At 37.7% G+C, this 20,483-nt stretch overlaps 1 protein-coding gene across 1 annotated transcript; it reads right to left on the reverse strand.

The window, feature by feature from the left end:
* Positions 1-69: 69 nt before the first annotated feature.
* chrnb1 (cholinergic receptor, nicotinic, beta 1 (muscle)) lies at positions 70-20,372 on the reverse strand. Its single transcript, XM_051898677.1, has 11 exons — positions 20,182-20,372; positions 18,122-18,255; positions 14,708-14,752; positions 14,196-14,305; positions 11,854-11,962; positions 11,025-11,169; positions 9,994-10,179; positions 9,441-9,664; positions 6,918-7,093; positions 1,520-1,667; positions 70-1,331 (listed from the first exon to the last, which is right to left on the reverse strand). The coding sequence occupies exons 1-11, from the start codon at positions 20,240-20,242 to the stop codon at positions 1,191-1,193; spliced, it is 1,479 nt and encodes a 492-aa protein (XP_051754637.1). The 5' UTR covers positions 20,243-20,372; the 3' UTR covers positions 70-1,190.
* Positions 20,373-20,483: the final 111 nt, after the last annotated feature.

The raw sequence follows: 20,483 nt of genomic DNA on the forward strand, positions 1-20,483 counted from the left end.
GATGACAGGAAGCACGACCAGGCTGTAAATTAAACTCAGACAAGTACAACACAAGCCCCACAAACAATCTCCTCAGGAAAATTTCCCACTCAAAACACCCTTAAACACTAAGCACTACAGAGTTAGTGGGGAGTGAAAGAGCTGGCTAGCTAAGTTCATTGTGTAATTTATACATAATTAGTCTTGATGTGGGTTGATGAACATCAAGGCTTTTAGAGATACTTTTGTAAATCTTTTCAGCCTTATACAAGTCAATTCTGGATCTTCTGAGATCTCTTTTGTTTAAGGGACAGTTATAGAATAGTTTATACTAGTTTTTGTAAAGGACAGGGCGGCTCATTCAAGAACATGAAAGCCCAACCAACAAATACCTTTACACACAATTTATTATGCTGATCATATTATTTGCAATCAAAATTTTGGAACGGATGGACAGACGGACAGACAGATTTTCTTGAACACCACCTTTGCTCTTTATTCACCACACTTTCTTTAAAAACATAACGACTAGAACAGCCTTCACACATTTAAGAGCATAAATCACACTGGGTATCAAAACAAATCCTTACACATCATGCATAAATGCATATACACTACATTCTCAGAAAAAAAGCTGTCACTGGGGTGGCACCCTTTTAAAAGGTACACCTTTGTACCTTATTTACCCCTAAAAGGTGCATATTATTATCTTAAAGGTACATGATAGTTCCTAAAGTATACATATTCGTACCTAAATTGTGCCCCAGTGACAGCTTTTGTACCTTTTTTCTGAGGGTGTACCCTCCAAAAGTTTGGGGTCAGTAATGTTTTTTTTTTTTTTTTAAGAAGTCTCTTATGTTTACCACGGCTGCATTTATTTGATCAAAAATATTTGAATATATTTTAAAATGTAATTTATTCCTGTGATGCAAAGCTGAATTTTTTTTTTTTTTGCCTCATTGTCTTCTGTCACATGATCCTTCAGAAATCATTCTAATACGTTGATTTGTTGCTCAAGTTACATTTCTTATTATTCTCAATGTTGAGAAAAGATGTGCTGCTTAATATTTTTTTGGAAACCGTGAAATATTTTTTGAGTAGAAAGTTTTTTTTTCAGTTATTTTTATAACAGTAAAAGGTCATAAATGTGCACTGAACAGTGTCTAACACATCATATGCCAATGTTTTTTTGGAGAGAACAACTGTCAGATTTAGGGGAAGGGGTCAGTGGGTGTAGCATTGAAGCTGGCATCAGCAAAAATGCCCAGCGTCCCAACGGTGGTAAAAATCACAAAGATCCAGAGAAAGAGTCGATCAACCACCATGGCAACATACTGCCAGTCCTCCTTTAACTGAGAGACAGATACGAGAAGGAAAAGAAGAGAGAAAGTAGAGAAGGGGGGGGGGGGGGGAGGGGAGACGAAAACAATGAGAACAAAAGGAACAAAGATTTAAAGAGCTCTGACATACAGACAGAAGCAGGAAAAGTAACCTATAATTCTGCCACAATTGGAAAAAGTTATCATTATAAATCACTTACAGCCTCGTAATCTTTCTCCGCCTGCAGCTGCTCTGCGATGTAAGTGATGGCCTCCACAGCTTCCTTGAGTTCTGGAGGAAGGGTAAGGTAATGACTGGGGCCGTCAATGAACTTCCTCAAGTCAGTGCATTGACCATCAGGCTGGTACCTGCATCACAGAGAACGGAGGAGGAATATCACTGTAGACTGCACCCAGTGTTGGGGATAACGCATTACAAGTAACAATTTATGTAATCAGATTATTTTTTAAAGTAACTAGTAAAGCAACGCATTAATTTTTAAATTTAACAAAATATCTTTTTCAAATAAGTAAATGCAAACTCAGAATAACACGCAAACCTGCAATAACTAAATATGTTAAACAACACAAATGTACTTTATGTATTTAATCTGACTTTATTAACCAATGTCTTTGCTGCTTACCTTCAATTATCTAATTCAACCATAATAATAAGCTAAAATGACTTTAGCTAAACATCACATTTGTGTTTCATTTTTTTTTATTATTGCTGCAGTAAGAGTGCTGAACTTTCTTCTCCTGCATCCTGTTCTTCTGCAATCCAGAATAGCAGCACAGCTGAAAGGTTTGTTTGAGCTGCGCCCTCTACTGTACAGTCGTGAATTTATTCATTTATTTACTTTTGGTGTGAAAAGGCCTTTACATTTGCCAAAAATTTAACTTTTAGCAAGCCCAGCCCAAGTGAGAAAAAGTAACGCAAAAGTAATGCAACACATTACTTTCCATAAAAAAGTAACTAAGTAATTAGTTATTTTTTTAGGGAGTGACGGAATATTGTAACACATCACTTTTAAAAGTAACTTTACCCAACACTGACTACAACACTGGTTTATTGAATTTGGGGCATGCTTGGCATTATTTTATGTGTGGACAGCCCATAAACTGTATATAAACATGCAAACACTGATGAGAATGCTGAACCAATGCATGGCAAGCACAAGGTCCTGTTAAACACATTTACTGTAACTACATACTTCTACTCCAGGGTAGTCATAGTTACCTTCAAATGTTTGTGCAAACAAACCAGAAATGTTCTATTCCATATGAACCATATTCATATGCCACTAGCAAGATTAAGGTCATGGGTTTGAGTCCCAGTAAATGCATGAACTGATAAAATATATATCTTGAATGCAATGCAAGTTGCTTTGGATAAAAACATCTGCCAAATGCATAAATGTAATATAACCTTTATTGTATGTGGTAAAACATGCTTAAACTTAGAGGGATCCAGAATGAAAATTCTGTCATTTGCTCACCCTCATGTTTTTCCAAACCTGTATGACTTACTTTCTTCTATGAAACATAAAAGAATTGGAACAATGTTGATTACCAAACAGTTTTGGTTCCAATAGACTTCTATTATATGGATAAAAGAATACAATGGAATTCAATAGGAACTGACACTGTTTGGTAACATTTTGTGTTACGCAGAAAAAAGAAAGTTACACAGGTTTGAAGCAAGCAAACAGGGCAAGCAAATGATTTATTTCTGGGAGGATTATTCCTTTAAATATCTTTTTCTGAAGTTGAAGAGTTGACCTCAGTAAATTTCTCAGATTGTATCAGGAAGTTATGAACACAGACTGAAACCTCAGGCAGCAAGTCTAAATCCGTGGTGGCTCACATTACTTTGTCCTTGAGAAAAGGGTGTAAGCATTTAAAGCCTTAGAATGCATTGGGCTGTGCGCCCCTTCCTGCTGTGTGTGCATGTGCACCAACATAATCCCAAATCAGAAAAAGAGGCAGTTTCTCAAAACTCCCATGTCAAGGTGACCCATTCCAATGTGAACTGCAGATCATATTCACTCCCTCACTCACTTAATCACTCACTTCGAAGTTCGAAGGTGTTTACCAGCCATAGCGAACTTTTCTGGAAAGTTCTGTTTGGCAAGCTGTAACGAAATCCCGAAACGAACTCCAAACGAACTTTGTTTTGACCTGATTTTGTTCAAAATGATGTCACATCAGTTCTTTCTTCGATTTTATTGAAGTATATAGGGGCCTTAATATTAAGTCAGAGTTCTGTTGTTTGTGTTGTTAGCATAGAAAGATTTATACATGTATATGTATGGGCTTTTTCAAATATTTCGAAGCAACGGATGAAATAAGCACTTTCGTTTCTGCAATGATAGCTGCAAAACCCTGCCGAACGCTGTGGGATCGTGCTAGAAGTCAGGGCTGGTGGAAGAACATTGTGCTGGGATAACCAGTGTTTGTATGCGACGACACGCATTTAATGTTCTGTGCGATAAATTGCAGCTGCTATTGTACCATCAAGTCAATTATGTATTAGGTCAGTTGGCGGAGAGTAGGCAGTCTTTAGCAATAATAACCAACCGCAGAATCACAGAGCCATACGTCTCCGAAGTCTGAGGACAGCAGCGCCAGGCCAGTAGTCTCAGAGCAGTGTTGTGATAGAGCCTATAGCATCATTAAGCATCTGTGAAGGTAGAGTATATTGTTATAGTGAAGGGTAGGGTTAGTGGTTGGGGTGGGATACGCGACTGTCAGCACCACCCTAACTTCCGTTCTGATGCTGCTGTGATGTGTGGTTCTGCAGTTCTGCAGTTAGATCCATCTCTCATCATCTTTATGAGAATGCGTTTTAAACTACCTCCGGAAATGGTAAAAACTGGACAAGCTCAAAATGATTTAGACCCTGTTTATGTCTGTATTTAGCGTCGTCCACTTGTGATTGGGTCAGATCAGATTCAGTCTGTCACGCAGAGTCATTTTCTCTTCCTATTTTTTCTTCAAATCCCTGCTTTATGCTGATGGTGTCACCACCCACCCATGAAATCCTTCCAATGTGCTGATGAAATGCTTATCACCACTGATGTGTTGCATTCCTCTTTTGAGAATCTGTTCACTAACATCTGTTTCATTATGAATCCCCTCTCTTTCTTTCTCTCCCACTGCTCCTCATCCATTTTCCACATACTACACCTCCCCATCCCACCATAAGGGGTCAGTGTGACTCTTCATTCCTCACAGCTCTCATCTCTACTTGTGTATTCAGGTGCTGGTACAGGAGCTCATTGCAGGTAGTCGGTGGTTCCCCAGTGAGCTTCAGTGACCCGAGTGGAACCCCATTAGACTGAGACATACGTTAATGCCAGGCTGAGAGACCAGCGGATTGGGAGAAGAGAACAGAGTAAAGCTTTAGCCCAGCAGAGAAGTGAGTTTTAAAGAATGTACCTACATTTAGGGCCTGGAAAAGCAGATGATAAATCATAAACCAAAAAAATATACAGCATAATTGTTAAGATTGTTAAAAAGCACTCATTAGAATTTTTTCTAATAATTTAAAAGCATAATTTACCATCAGATGCATATCCAGAATGGCAAGCTTCATTCTGATTTACTGGTTTATGCACAACTTTTTGGAGTCAGTGAACACAATATTTCATCAGTTATGTAGGGTAAACCATCACCAGGCTGCTAAAATGAGCAAGGAAGAACTAAATCACTGGATTTGCAAGGTTTATGGCACTGAATCTTTCAGTGAAATAATTAGTGCATATTAATTTAGGACAGAAGTTCTGGACAAAGTCTAAATTAATTTTCCACTAATTTCTTTGATGTCATCAGTATAACTGATAGCTCTACCGTAGCATTATTTTGACTGCAATATTATACCGGTCTAATATTGTGGAATGATTGAGTTCAGATTTACACCACCATTTAAAAGTTATTATTATTATTATTCTTTTTACCACAAAAATATTAAGCAGCACAACTGTTTTCAACACTGATAATCAGAAATGTTTTTTGATCAGCAAATCAGCATATTAGAATGATTTCTGAAGGATCATGTGACACTGAAGACTGGAGTAATGATGCTGACATCACAGGAATAAATTACTTTTTAAAATATATTAAGACTGAAAACAGTTATTTCACAATTTTACTGTATTTTTCATCAAATAAATGCAGCCTTGGTGAGCGTAAAAGACTTTAAAAAACATTTAAAAAATCCGACAGACCATCTCACATTAAAAAGCAAACTGTGGTTCCATGTCGCAGCATACATTTTACATATATTGGCTAGAATAAGTTGGATGGCAATAGTCAAAGTTTAACTATTGGCTGCACAAGACTAGCCGTGTATTAAATTAATGAAACAAAAGGTCAGTGGCATTCTTTGCCAGTCTTGGAGATTTCTTCTTCTTTCATCCTGCCTCTTTTTCCTTCCCCCTCTCTCCTCACTCTGTACATCAACAGACACAGATGACTAATCAGGAAAGACTAATTTGACTAAACCATAGTGGCAATGGTGCCAAAACATGCTATAAAACCAATTAAAAAGCAAGATACCGCTGCCTCATCGAATTTTTCTTTCTCATCTTCCTTTTCACTCTCACAGTCTCTCCTGTCTCTATATCTCCTCCCGCCTCTCTTGAGCCTGATGCAGGCCAGATCTAATGTGTCAGAGCCGATTTGTGCTGATCGTTATTATTTTAGTGATGATTTCTTCCTTTTTTTTCCTCACCCCACACATACATATATACCCCAGACGTACACGGAGTGTAATTCCCTGGTTGAGGTGATTTAAAGTGTGAAAGAGAGAGAGAGTAAAGGATTAATCAAACCCTAAGGCGTTCAGCCATGCACACAGACACATACATACACACACACACACACACACACACACACACACACACACACACTTGTTGGGTTTCCATGTTTTATGAGGACTTTGCATAGACATAATGATTTCTTTACTGTACAAACTGTATATTTTATCCCCTTAACCCATCACAGAAAACTTTCTGCATTTTTTACATTTAAAAAAAAAACATCATTCTGGATGATTTACAAGCGGTTTACCTGAACCACACACACACACACACACACACACACACACAACTAAAATCTCTCAGGAAAAAAACACATTCCATGAACGATGCATAAATAATGTTTTTGTTCTATTGTTTTGAGAATATTATTAAAGACCCGATGACTGAAAAAACGTTCTAATAAAGTTACTAAGATAATGTTTGCTCATAATTTTGAGAGAACTTTGCCAGAATGTTATCCAAAGTTCTAAGAATGTTTCCTGTTAACTGGGTAGTGACCTAGATATAGTGTTTGTTTGGTTTAGATTTTGAATCCCAGATGTTCTCAGACTTTTGTGCCTCGACATGTCTGGGGTCTTTAAAGGTGTATCCAAAATAATCATAATGAATCCTTATACAGATTCATTACTGCATACATAATATTTTCTACCTGTGCTCAAGTGGTTACACTTATCTCAAGAAAGCAGCTTTTTCATTCACCACTTAAAACCAGCTCTATTTTCCCTTCAATTTGAACTGACCCCTTTGACCTAAGATCCTAATGATCTGTGACCTTCTAATAACTCCAGAGGCTTACCTGTGGGGTTTGGGGAAGAGGAAGTTGGTGTTATTGGGCTTGCGGATGAAGTACTCATCTGCCACTCTGCTGATGGCTTGGATGTTCTCCTTTTTGGCAGGTTTCTCAAGAAACAGAGGTGTTTCCACTTTAGGTCGCAGCATCCCCAGGTATGGAGGCAGCATGTGGATGAAGATCTAAAAGAAATGCACATTCAGAATCTTATAAGTTTGTCCATTCTCTATTCACAGCCCAAAATACACAGCTGCAGTAAAAAACATGCCAATTAAACCTCAAGTCCTTCTAATTCAGAAATATAAAGACTATACAAAATAGCAGCAACAAATTTGCATTACACATTTAGTGGAGGAAGATTGCTAATGCAAAAATTAGGTCCCTCCTTCAGTGCAAGTCTACTGGATTAAATTTGTAACATCGATCATGTGACTTTTATATACAGACGGTCAGATGTTCATGTTTCCTTCAGGTTTAACTTGTGGGGTTCATGCAGCTCGAGTTTTTTTACATGTCAGGCAGCAGTGAAAACTTAGGGTTTGAAAAACATTAAAGTTGGGATGAAATGGAAGTTGCGACAGTCTTTTCTTCCCTATTGTAACGTGTATGTGAAACGGCTTCTTGAACAAGAAAAAATATAGGGCGGAACTTGATTTTGTCCATTGGGAATTGATTGGATGGTTGTGGTTTGCTATTGATGGATCTCATGTGAGTGACAGGATGTCCCGCCCTCACGCCAGTAAACATTTCATCAGAGAAGACAAGAGATGTTGTTGAAAGAGGGAGGGAAAGTTATTTAGATTAAAGATTATGAGGGAACACCAATTAATTTTTTTAAATAAATACTGCAAAAAAACAAAACAAAACAAGAACTGTCGATTTTGATTTCATGGTGACTTAACAATCAAAGTATGAGCAAGCACCACTAATCAAGAGACATCTTCTACATACACCTATGTAAGCAAAATAATTTCTAGTGCAATTAATTAATAGCACTACAGTGCTTCTTAAAACTAAGTGTTGTGGAACAACAGTCGCCTAGAGATGGCTGAGTCCTCGCTTCCTCTGCATGACTTCACAAAGGCTCTAAAAGAAAGAGACAGATTGCACTCGGCCAGCACATAATCTTTCAGCCTTGCATCACGCGTCTATTTTCACATGGCCTTGCTGTTATGAGTGAATGTCCTGCAAAACTGAGCCGAATCTGAATAAAGAAATGCTGTAATAAATAATCTTTAGTGATAAAATAATCTTTAGAAATACATGTAGTGTTGTGATTGGTTCGCTTGAAATGGGTGTGAATAGAAGGTGTAAACGGGTCACTGTGGTCTGATGGAGAAGCCGTGGCTCTAATAAGTTTAAATAATGTTGAGCTTACAGCCATCAGTAAAGGTTAATAGTATCACATAATAGGCTGCTTTTTGGAAAGATGATTCTACTTTGCTGCACAGTCTGTTTGCTAAACTGAATTGTTGTCTATTTTTAACCTTTATTTTTGTCTATTTATCACTTTTATCCTTTTTTCATAAGTTTGTAATTGGCAGATAGGGTTGTTTTGGAGTGTCTGGGAATAAAAGAAAATGCTAAATGGAAACATTTTCTGCATCTGTCATTTTAACAATGTAGCCGTCAATTTGTTGAAAGCAGCTGACTCCACAACATTTTCACAAAAGGATGTGCATCTCATTACAAAAGCAGGCTGATTTTGCGTTTTGCTAATGGTTACTTATTCTCAACCAAAAAATAAAAAACATTTCTAGTCCAAGAAATACTTTAAAGGTACACTATGTACCTTTTTATTTGTTGCTCAAAATGAACTAAATTTTAAAGGTGCAATAAGCGATTTCTGAGAAACGCTGTTGAAAGTGGATCGGACTGAACACCAAAACTCACACTTGTAGCCAATCAGCAGTGACATCGGTTTGTTGTCACAACAAGTGAGAAAGGTTGACATGGAGCAGCTAAATCGCCAATCTCCAGGGAATCACCTATTTTAACGCCGAAAAAAGGAGAGCCGGTAGCAAAAAGAGAACGCAACAGAGCTTGTAATAAAACCAGAATCAACATTGGCTTGGCTTTTCGGAGATGTAGAGAACTGAGGGATTTGAAATGTTGTAAAAGCGATGCTGAGATGGTGCCGTTTTTATTACTCAGCAGGTGAGTAAGGTATTTTATTGAACAGATAAATTGCCATATGTAGTTCTCTAACAGAAATCATTGTAAAGCATTATCTATTGTGAAAGGTCATTTCATTATGGTTGTTGTAGCACTGAGCTGGAATTTATTTTCAAGGAAGTACCGTGAATATTTTATGAGCAGTAGTATAACCATATTCATCTGCACGTGCAGAGCCAAAGCACAACCAAAACAATGTTCTTCCGCAAAATGCATGCAGTTTTGTTTTTTAACCGCTAGAGGGCCAAAGGTTACATAGTGTACCTTTAACTATAACTTCACTGATCAAAATTCAAGTTCATATACTGTACGAGACCTTCTCTGACACTTTGACTGGAGGTCTCCTGTACTGACCTTGCGCACCCAGTGAGGCATTTGGTGTGTGTTGGGGGAACGATGATGAAGGTTGAGCACCACAACACTGAGGATGACAGAAAAGGTGACCAGGACCATGGTGAACATCAGGTAGTTGACGATAATGGGAACACCCAGAGATGTTTCTGGAACCTTATTGGCCAGCAGAAGCAGGAAGACAGTTAAAGTCAGTAGTACGTTGATTGAAAGACCCATCTTCTCCCCTGAAAAGAAAAGAGAGCTCCTCTTGATCTACTCATGCATACACAAGCCATACTTATACAGAGTGGCATTGTATATTACAAATATTGTTGGCTGCTTAAAGAATTGCTATGCTCCTTTCTTGTAAGTCACTCTGCATGAAAGCATCTGCTAACTGCATAAATGTAAAATGTAAATGTATTGATTTTCTGTGCATATTAATCCTCTTCTATTTTTACTTATTTCATGTTCTGGATTTCAAAATGGATTTGATTAATTTAACCATTTTTTAACCAATCCTGGCATCAGTTTGAAATAGAAAGAATAAAAAAACAGAGCAAAGACTCTTTACCTGCATCAGGTGGCAAGTAGAAGTTAAAGATGGCAATGATGGTGATGAGGATACAGGGCAGGACAATGTTAAACACGTAATACATGGGCTTCCTCTCGATGATCAGGTAGAAGGTGATGTCCTCATACAGGTCATCTCGCACATTCTTCCGAGAAACCTTATGACGAATGTGCCATTCTCCACTCTCTGGGATGGCAGAAGACATGACGATGAGGAGGTGGAAACATGGTAGTGTTCAAACAATACATCATTGTCATCATACATTTTTCAAGTATTAAGTGTATTAATAAAATCCCATTAAAGAGGACCTATTATGCTTTTTTACATGTTAAACTTTCTTTAGTGTGTAATGTTGCCATTTGAGCATGAAAAAAGCCCTGCAAAGTTACAAAGCACAAAGTTATTGTCTATACCAGTGAGCACTGTTTCTGAAACGCCTCCATTGTAGTCTTGAGTTTTCTTCCGGTAACGAACAATATTCCTCATTTAAATAATTCCCACCAAAGGCATACACAAGATAAAGGGACAGGGTCTGGTTGAGTTAGTAGCTTGTTGAAACTCGCGGTTATGGTAAGGGGCGTGACATTTCCCAAACATGCTGGAAGCGGTTGACCAATCACAACACACTAGTCCAGCTGACCAATCAGAGCACACTGGCTTTTCAGAAGGAGAGGCTTCATAGAGACAGGAACTAAACAGCATTACAGGCAGACTTGGAAGAGAGGTGCTGCAACAATGTCAAATATGTGAAAAATAGCATTTTTTTTAACATTCAAGCATGAAAACCTCCAAAACCATCCAAAAAACAAAATCAAGACTTTGTAAAAGGGCATAATAGGTCCTCTTGAAAAGTATTACATTTATTTAAAAAAAAAAGAAAAAAAAAAAAAAGAAGTAAATTTCACTCCAAAGGCTGAAATAAAGTATAAAACTAGATGGGTTCAGGACAAACTTTCACATTGACTTGACAAAGCTTTGTCTAAAAGTTTAAAAGGTTGCTGTGCATTGTGACAGTGTTAGAGAGCCGTTACCGCTGAAGCCAGTGTCGAAGATTATCTCTCGGATTTCATTTCCCTTCTTATCAAGGCCATGCTGCAGATCCACTTCTGAGGAATCATACGTATAAGATTGGAAAACCATGGTGCAATTTTGCCAGTCAAAAGGAAAGTATGTCACCTGCAGATGGAGAATGTGAACGTGATTTGTGTGCCTGGCTGACGAGCATCCTTTCTCTCAGATCTTTCTTTAATCATCTATCTTTCTGATTTCACACATGCAAAGACCAGACGGAACATCAAACGCAGCCAAACTAGAGCGAGGCCAAACAAAAGCAGCAATACAAATGAGGAGGGGGAAATTCACAAAACAAGTACAAAAGAATCAGAGTGAGAGAGAAAGAGAGATTGTCACTTATTTGAGGTAAATAAGACTTTTTTTAAACAAGAAATTTACCCCAGCAGTGTACAACTGTAATATATTCATAGTGCAATTGTGCTGAGTATAAACACTTGTGATTTAACGCGTCATTAAACATCTTATGATTTGACACATCATTACAGTATTTAAAGGTCTCATCCATAACTTACTCTTATTACTACAGTATTTACCAAAAGATGCTGAACATTCATCAACAAGAACAATAACTAAAAAATGAGTGCTAAAAAGAAAACATTAAAGTACTGATGACGACAGTGGCACCTATAATGTAAATACACATCTAGAATTTTTATGGCATGTTGTTAATGTTTCACTGCACTGATTTAAACAAGTAAAACCTTATAGAGCACTTGATTTTTATTAATCCATTATGACACTTCCTACAAAAGCAGTACAGAATGTCTGTTGTGTTGCAGCGTTTACCTTCACCCCGCAAGAACTCCTGTAAAGAGCTGGTGGAGTCCACGTCACACGGCCGTTACTGTAGGCCTGCACGTGGACCTGTAGAGCTACACCAAACACGCCATCATTACTGCGCACACAAACACACACAAACAGGAGTTTAAGTGCAGATAAACTTGTATAGCTACTAAAAACCTAAACCTTAACATTAAAGGGTTAATTCACCCAAAAATGAAAATTCTGCCATTAATTACTTACACTCATTTCATTCCAAACCCCGTAAGACCTTTGTTTATCTTTAAACACAAATTAAGACATTTTTGATGAAATCCGAGAGCTCTCTGACTCCTCAATAGACAGCAATTTAACCACCGCTTTCAAGGTCCAGAAAGGTACTAAAGACATCATTAAAAAAATTCGACGCGACTACAGTGGTTCAACCTTAATTTTATGAAGCGACGAGAATACTTTTTGTGCGCAAAAACAAAACAAAAATAACGACTTTATTTAACAATATCCTCTCTTATGTGTCATTCTCTTAAACTGTTGAACGGAGGTGTTATGGGTGTGGAACGACATGAGGGTGAGTAATTAATGACAGAATTTTCATTTTGGGGTGAACTAACAATTTAAGGAAATTTGGATGGTTACACTATAATGTTTTTCCCTGAAAGTCCAAAAGTCTGAATCCACACTGACAATATCAGATTCAAAATGAAAGTTTCTTTGGGTCTGTTTACACCAGGGGGTTATGCGACTTACCTGGGTAAGTTTACTCAGAGCAAGTGAATAACCTCAACTTTCAGGGTAAATTTCAGGATATGCAAGTAGCCATAGCAGCTAATTTTCTGAACATAACCTGCTCAGGAGAAGGTTATGTTCCAGGGTTAGTTTACTTCAGAGGTATTCAGCACATGCTTAATAATTATTGATGAGGCTCTAGTGGGCATGACAGATCTCACACAATATAAATAATCAGCAGGATTTCAGTACAATAAACTTTCAAATTTTAGTTTTTCAAAAAAAGTGTTTTATTTCTCATATCTTTCTAGATAACTGTATAAATCTCAGACAGCTGCGTTAAATAGTTTGCCAGGTCTTCTTAGGTAAATGGAAAACCTACTTAAACAGATTGTTCCACATTATTAAGCAAGTCACAGTTCTCATGCAATATGGGGAGGAAGAAAGATCTTTCTGAAGATGAAAAGCATGATATGGTGTAATGTCTTGCTAAAGACATTATATAAAAGGCATATATATGATTATAAAGCACTTTCTTTTTTTGCAATATTTCTATAATAAAAATACATATGTGATACAAGTGACAGGTGCTGGGAAATGGCACTGGCTCTTTTTCATCTTGCGTGTTGTTTATTTTCTTTTTAGAGCTGCTATACAGAAGAATTGAATTCTGTTCGCACCATTGATCAGTATCTCCTGTTTATCACTTTAAAGCTGCTTTGAAACAATCATTTTTGTATAAAGTACTATATAAAGGTGACGTGACTTGAAATAAAACTCTCTCGTTCATCAATTTTGAATATGCATATGTGTGTATGAGATTACAACTCTATGGAATAAGGTAAAATTTACAATGAATAATGGCTTACATTTCAGTATGTTCTTCACACAAAGCTATCATATGACTAGGGATACAAAGTGTATGTACTACTACTTCTTTTGTCCTTTTTGGAGGTTGACAGCCCCTGGTCATTGACAGCTTAGATTTACTGACATGACACTGTCCAATTATGTATATGTATGTGTTTCACTATAGGTAAGAGTAATACCTACAATTAAGATAGATTGACCATTTGAGCCCTTAAACCATACAGCACTGGTGTATAATCCTCATAGGACTCAAAAACAGGCCTTTAAAACTTCCCATCTATTACGGTAATGGTGCTGTGGGACTCCAAGATGTCCCTCATTGAACAGTGTGTGGGATTTAGTTTGTAAGTGTGTGTGTGTGTGTGTGTGTGTGTGTGTGTGTGTGTGTGTGTGTGTGTGTGTGTGTGTGTGTGTGTGTGTGAGTGAACGCAGGACCAGAGGGGCTGCTAGCGGACAGCAGTGTTGTTTAATCGGCTATAAAGCAGAGATGAATGAAGGAGGGAGGACATTTACCCCAGCAGTGATGAGGGTCTACCTGGGCATTACAGCGAGAGTATGTGATAAAGGCACAGATAGAGAGAGAAAGTAATGTGTGTGCATGCATCTCTTGACAAGCTTCACAAACGCTTTGATAATTTCTGTTATTTCTGCTGTTCTTGCAGAAACTCAGCAAAGACTCTCTAAGATAACGCGCCTGACACTGGGTTCTCTGAAATAATATGCAAAGCAACACATAGACACACAAAACTCACTTGTTGATGAGAACAATATCAGGAAGCCACACTTTTCCAGACGGGATACGCAACACATCAATTCCCCCATAATCTTTTGGGTTCCAGGAGAGGCGATAATCGTTCCACTCCTGCAAGAGCACAAAAGGTGTTTGTGTGTGTGTTCATGTACAGATAAATGAGGGTCATCGTAGAAATTATAAGTACACCCAGTTCTTCATTTAATCAAATGATCTGGCTTGTGTCATTAACTATACCAAATGCAATATCTCTGCACATTTTTCCATTCATATTATCAATGGCATTTGCATAATTTTTCATTTTGCATTCAAAGTTATGCTATATTGATCCTAGTTCTTATTGTCAGAGTTTGTCTTGTGAGGTAACGTGGTAATTTCAGCCCTGTAAATGATCACAATAGATGACAGATAACTTTTCTTCGATGCAAATAAAGCTTTATGAGTTTGAATTGTGCTGAAGACGTTACTTCTTAAAATGACACGCAGGATTCGAAAGAAATCGTGCTGACTTACCAAGTTCATAATAACAATAACGTTCATCTCCTCATCTTTCATGTTCTAGAACATAAAACAACATGAAACAGAACAAATAAAAATAATTCATTAATTCAACTAGTGAATGCATGTGTGTTTTGACAAAGTAATCAGTGGTTTTATAATTACAATTTACAATATGAAGAGTGCTTGGCTGTGATTTGGCCACAGAAATCAGTGTGGTTTTGCTTTTTTACAACAGTTCAGTAAACAAGAAGGTAATGTTGAGCAACTCACATTTTAGACACAATATGGCCAGTTAGTTTATTTTTACTCTACCAATGAAAACAATATCAAAGAAATATCAGCAATCTTGGAACACTGCTTCCATAATCAAATAAGAGAACTGGAACTGGCGGATCTATAAAATGAACTTTAGAATACCAATTTAAAGCAATTTCAACACTATGCTATATTGGGTAAGTTACATCATATTCAAAAATTGTAAAGGCATGTGTGTAATTTTTGCTTGAAAAGGACAGTTCTTTAGCTTAACCTCCAAAGCAGGAGCCCTTGTGAATGTAAAAAAAAAAAACACTGTAACCACCAAGCACTATACACTCACCGGCCATGTTATTAGGTACACATGTTCAACTCCCTGTTAACACAAATATCTAATCAGCCAATCTCATGGCAGCAATTCTTTGCATTTACTCTTTGCAACTAAATGCATTTAGGCATGTAGACATTGTCAAGATGATCTGCTGAAGTTCAAACTGAGCATAAGAATGGGGAAGAAAGGTGATTTAAGTGGCTTTGAGCGTGTCATGGTTGTTGGTGCCAGACAGGCTGGTATGAGTATTTCAGAAACTGCTGATCTACTGGGATTTTCACACACAACCATCTCTAGGGTTTAAAGAGAATGGTCGTAAAAAGAGAAAATATCCAGTTCGTGGCAGTTCTGTGGGCGAAAATGCCTCGTTGATGCCGGAGGACTGAGGAGAATGGCCAGACTGGTTTGAGCTGATATAAAGGCAACAGTAACTCAAATAACCACTTCTCTGAAGCATCTCTGAACGCACAACACGTCAAACCTTGAAGCAGATGGGCTACAGCAGCAAAAGATCACACCGGGTGCCACTCCTGCCAGCTAAGAACATGAAACTGAGGCTACAATTCGCAAGGGACACCAAAATTGAACAAAAGAAGATTGGAAAAATGTTGCCTGGTCTGATGAGTCTCTCTGATGAGTCTGCTGCAACAATTCAAGGCAAGGATGCCTTGTATCAAGGTTTCAGGCTGCTGCTGGTGGTGTAATGGTGTGAGGGATATTTTCTTGGCAAACTTTGGGCCCCTTAGTACCAACTGAGCATCCACACCACAGCCTACCTAAATATTATTGCTGACCATGTCCATCCCTTTATGACCACAGTGGACCCATCTTCTGATGGCTACTTCCAGCAGTATAACGCACCGTCACAGAGCTCAAATCATCACAAACTGGTTTCATAAACATGACAATGAGTTCACTATACTCAAGTGGCCTCACAGTCACCAGTTCTCAATCCAATAGAGCACCTTTGGGATGTGATGGAACGGAAGATTCGCACGATGGATGTGCAGCTGACAAATCTGCAGCAACTGTGTGATGTGTCAATATGGACCAAAAACAAGAGCATATCTATAAAGAAGGGTCCCCAAAATCTCTGCTACCGAGATGCATTTAAAGGGATAGTTCACCCAAAAATGAAATGTTTATCTGCTTACCCCCAGGGCATCCAAGATGTAGGTGACTTTGTTTCTTCAGCAGAACACAAATTATGATTTTTAACTCCAACCTTTGCGGTCTGTCAGTCGTATAATGCTTGTCAATGGTAACTCCATCTATAAGAGTCAAAAAAACATGCACAGACAAATCCAAATTAAACCCTGCGGCTCGTGACAACACATTGATGTCCTAAGACACGAAACGGTCAGTTTGTGCACGAAACCGAACAGTATTTATATCATTTTTTACCTCTAAAACACCACTATGTCCAACTGCCTTGCGCATCCGGTTGGTGAGGTCTGAACGCGCTCTGACAACGGAAGTGATGTCTCGCACTCATTAAAGTATAAGCGTGAGGTTTAATTTGGATTTGTCTGTGCAAGTTTTTTTGACTCTTATAGATGGAGTTACCATTGACAAGCATTATACAACTGACAGACCGCAACGGTTGAAAATCATCAGTTAAAAATCATCATTTGTGTTCTACTGAAGAAACAAAGTCACCTACATCTTGGATGCCCTGGGGGTAAGCAGATAAACATCAAATTTTCATTTTTGGGTGAGCTATCCCTTTAAAGCCAACACAAATAATGGGAAACCTGGCTGCAATGGGAGAAGGGGGTGATTGGTGATGGGGTATGATTAGCAGACAAGGGAAAGACCTGAGACTCAGTGGTCAGATCAGTACACAGTCCTGAATGCTATTTAAAACTAGTGTAGGAATGTCAGCTGTCCCAGCCTCAGTACAGAGCACAGACAGTGGGGGGATGGGTCAACACACACCATAACACTCATATAGACATTGTATATACACTTCAAATGATTCATTTGCATGCAATGCTTCCAGGCTGAATAAGAGTCATAAATGAATATTATCTCAATAAACATCTTGTTTTGGACACACATTTGGTTGCTTGAGCAAAATTCATGTGAAATCACTGTTCATAAAGCCTGAAGAGAAGGTAATGTTCCTTTGTGTTCTGGGTAATGAAAACAAGACCTTGATAAGAAAGTTAAACTCCGAGACATCTGCGAAAATGCAAATCTGTGTGTACACTGTTACCGGAGACTGGGTTATTAAATCCCTGTGTTAGGAAGTGAAGGATCCCATGACCTGATTCACATACCAAATTCACACACTGAACAGCTGAATCAACTATCAGACCTGCTTCAAACTAGCTTTTATTTATTATGGGCCAACAAAAAATGGGTGAGGTTTTCCTTTTGCTAATTTATCTTAACTCTCATTAATAGCATTTTGTAAATGGGTCATATTTTATGATTTTATTTTTAGGAGGGTCATAACCAGTCATATTTTTTCTTCCCATACTCTGAGAATTAAACAATCTGTTTTTTGCTGATGTGTATTTAAGAAATACATGTGAAATTAATTTTTTGACTCTCTCTTTAAAACCACAGCATCACACACTGCAACACAACAGGTAACAATGTACAATGCACAATTGTACAATGTACAATTTGATTAAATAAACAATTAAGCAACCACAACTTATGATAAAGTGATCAGCTTTTAGCGTTCACCAAGTTTTTTCATCACCAAGAGGCCAAACCCCCCTTTAGCTGGGATTTTTTTTTCAGCGGGGTAATAAAAAAAAAAGATAATATAAAACAATAGTATATGTGCTCATTAAGTTACATAAACTTGTGTGTTTTTATCTCCATACCAGGCTGACGAATGATGAAAGGGTCATGCCTATCCTCACAATGACCCTTTCCTCTGGTCTCCTTGCAGGCCGAACTTTAACATTGTATGAAGAAAACAGTTTCTTCATCAGCTGATGTTCTGGTTCTGATGCACCTAGGAAAGATGATGTCTTTCAGAAAAATACAGCAGTACAACACTTTTCTACCCTTTGTCTTTAATCTTAAGAGTCTTGAGTATTAAAGTCTTGCAGATTGAAAGCTAATCTTTGAGTAAAGCACAGTTTAATGATGGATGAGTGAGTGAGTGGATGGATCTCCAGATTTTAACTCTGAACATAAAAGCTAACAGATAAAAGACTCAGGCACGCACATAGCCTTGGGTGTTCTTAGACCTGCATCACCTGAGGGTGACTGTTTACTCCACCCGTCCTGGATATTGCTGATGTTTTTATGCATCATGTCTGCTGTTTTTTTCCCTCAGCTTTCGAAGGTTAGGCGCATTTATAAGCGGGTCTTCTAGGGGCGCCACATTCATCAAGTCTCGCCAGCTCCAGCCCTCCAGAATACGAACTGACAGTTACAAACGACACACATCACCTTCATTACCAACCGCCACTACCAATGGCTGCTGCGCTGAGCATATGCAAAGAGCATTTTTACTGTGTTTTTGACCGACTTTTCCTGTGAGAAATAACTTCAATTGGCTTTTACTGAGAAAAGAAACCCCAATGCTGTAATGAAACTGTATGGAAATGAGAAATCTTTATTTTTCCTGTATGAGCGTTTATATTGTGAAATAAATGAGGCCTTACAGAGAATATACCATCTGCTGCCCAGCAATCCCACTGAAAGCTTCCCTGCAATAATTACCACAATTAACCTCTCAGAAACACCTTTAAATCAACCCTTAATTTAAAGAGTTCCTGATGATAGTCTGACTCAAGGTTAATTTACAGTTTTCCCAGGGGTATTCATAAAACTGGTAATATTCAGAAAATATCCCTTTTATTTATTTATTTATTTACTTACTTATTTGGTACCATTTTCACAAGCGGTAAATTCTCATAACTGACTCATTTGAAAACCTGCTATCATGCTTTCTGTTGTATGTTTTCTTTCACACAATCATTGTACAAAAATGTCAACTTTATATCAACAAATGTCAACAAAAATGTAACTTAATGACCAGCCAACCCAATAGTAAACAATGCGAGATAAGTGTTTCAAATCACCCTTAGGGTTTCTGAATGAAAAATACTACAGAACTACAGTATATTGTAGACTACAGACATTGTATAAGAAATACACTATGTAATTTCTATACTAAGTGTTATCAAAAGGTGATCAATGAACATATGAGACCACCATGAGGTTTTGCCCCAATTCTTAAAGTAGAATTGTGAAAAGCATAATAAACCTTACAATATAATGCTATTACGGCTCACTATAGACTGCAGACATGTATTCCTGACAAAATATTCTCACAGTATGACTGACATGATACTGCAGTTGACCTTTTCACACTAGGCTGAGTTATATTAATTTGGCAGCTTCTCTCTGTGCGTGTGTGTGTTATATATATATATATATATATATATATATATATATATATATATATATACATATATATATATATATATATATATATGTAATATGACACATGTACATCAAATTATGTGACCATTAAGATAAATTAAATTATTTATTACAAATGAGAAAATTACTTTAAAGGGAGGTCATTTATAGATGATATAACACTTACTAACTGTATTGGAAACGTAGACTGCGATTTTGTGAATATAAGTCGTTAAAAACATGCAGGTTAATGTTCGAAATGGCAACGTTTTTGATGATTTGTTTGAAGACTTACACTAAAATTATGTAAAAACAGTCCAAAACCGATTTCGATGTGAACAAATAAAGACTACAAGTAACGTTATAACGTTCCTTTTCAAACCCCTCTGGTGTTGTAGGACGTCAAAACTATGACTTACTATAACTTTACTTTAAAAGTTTACTGGGCATTTACACGTGCGCGCAAAACACAAGGCACACATTCAGTTTGGAAACTTCAACTTACCTGCCATTGCGCTCAGGCCATAGAGGCAGCAGGTGACAATAAACCAGTCCTGGGCCTTCATGACGATTCACCAAATTAAATCACAGGGATATCTTCATAGAAAGTTAACTTGAGGGTCCGTCCGTGTTTTTTTTCCAGCACACACAGTTGGCGTGAAGTCAGACCGCTGTCACTACTCTCGGGTTACAGGACGTGCGCGCGCGCGCACTCAGGGAACACGAGTTCACGCGCCCACACCAAACGTTATCTAACAAAATAGTAAGCTATTTCAGAGAACTTCTTTTTGTAACTTAATATTTTTA

This window comes from Ctenopharyngodon idella, chromosome 7, assembly GCF_019924925.1.
Source record: "Ctenopharyngodon idella isolate HZGC_01 chromosome 7, HZGC01, whole genome shotgun sequence".
Classification (NCBI taxonomy): domain Eukaryota; kingdom Metazoa; phylum Chordata; class Actinopteri; order Cypriniformes; family Xenocyprididae; genus Ctenopharyngodon; species Ctenopharyngodon idella.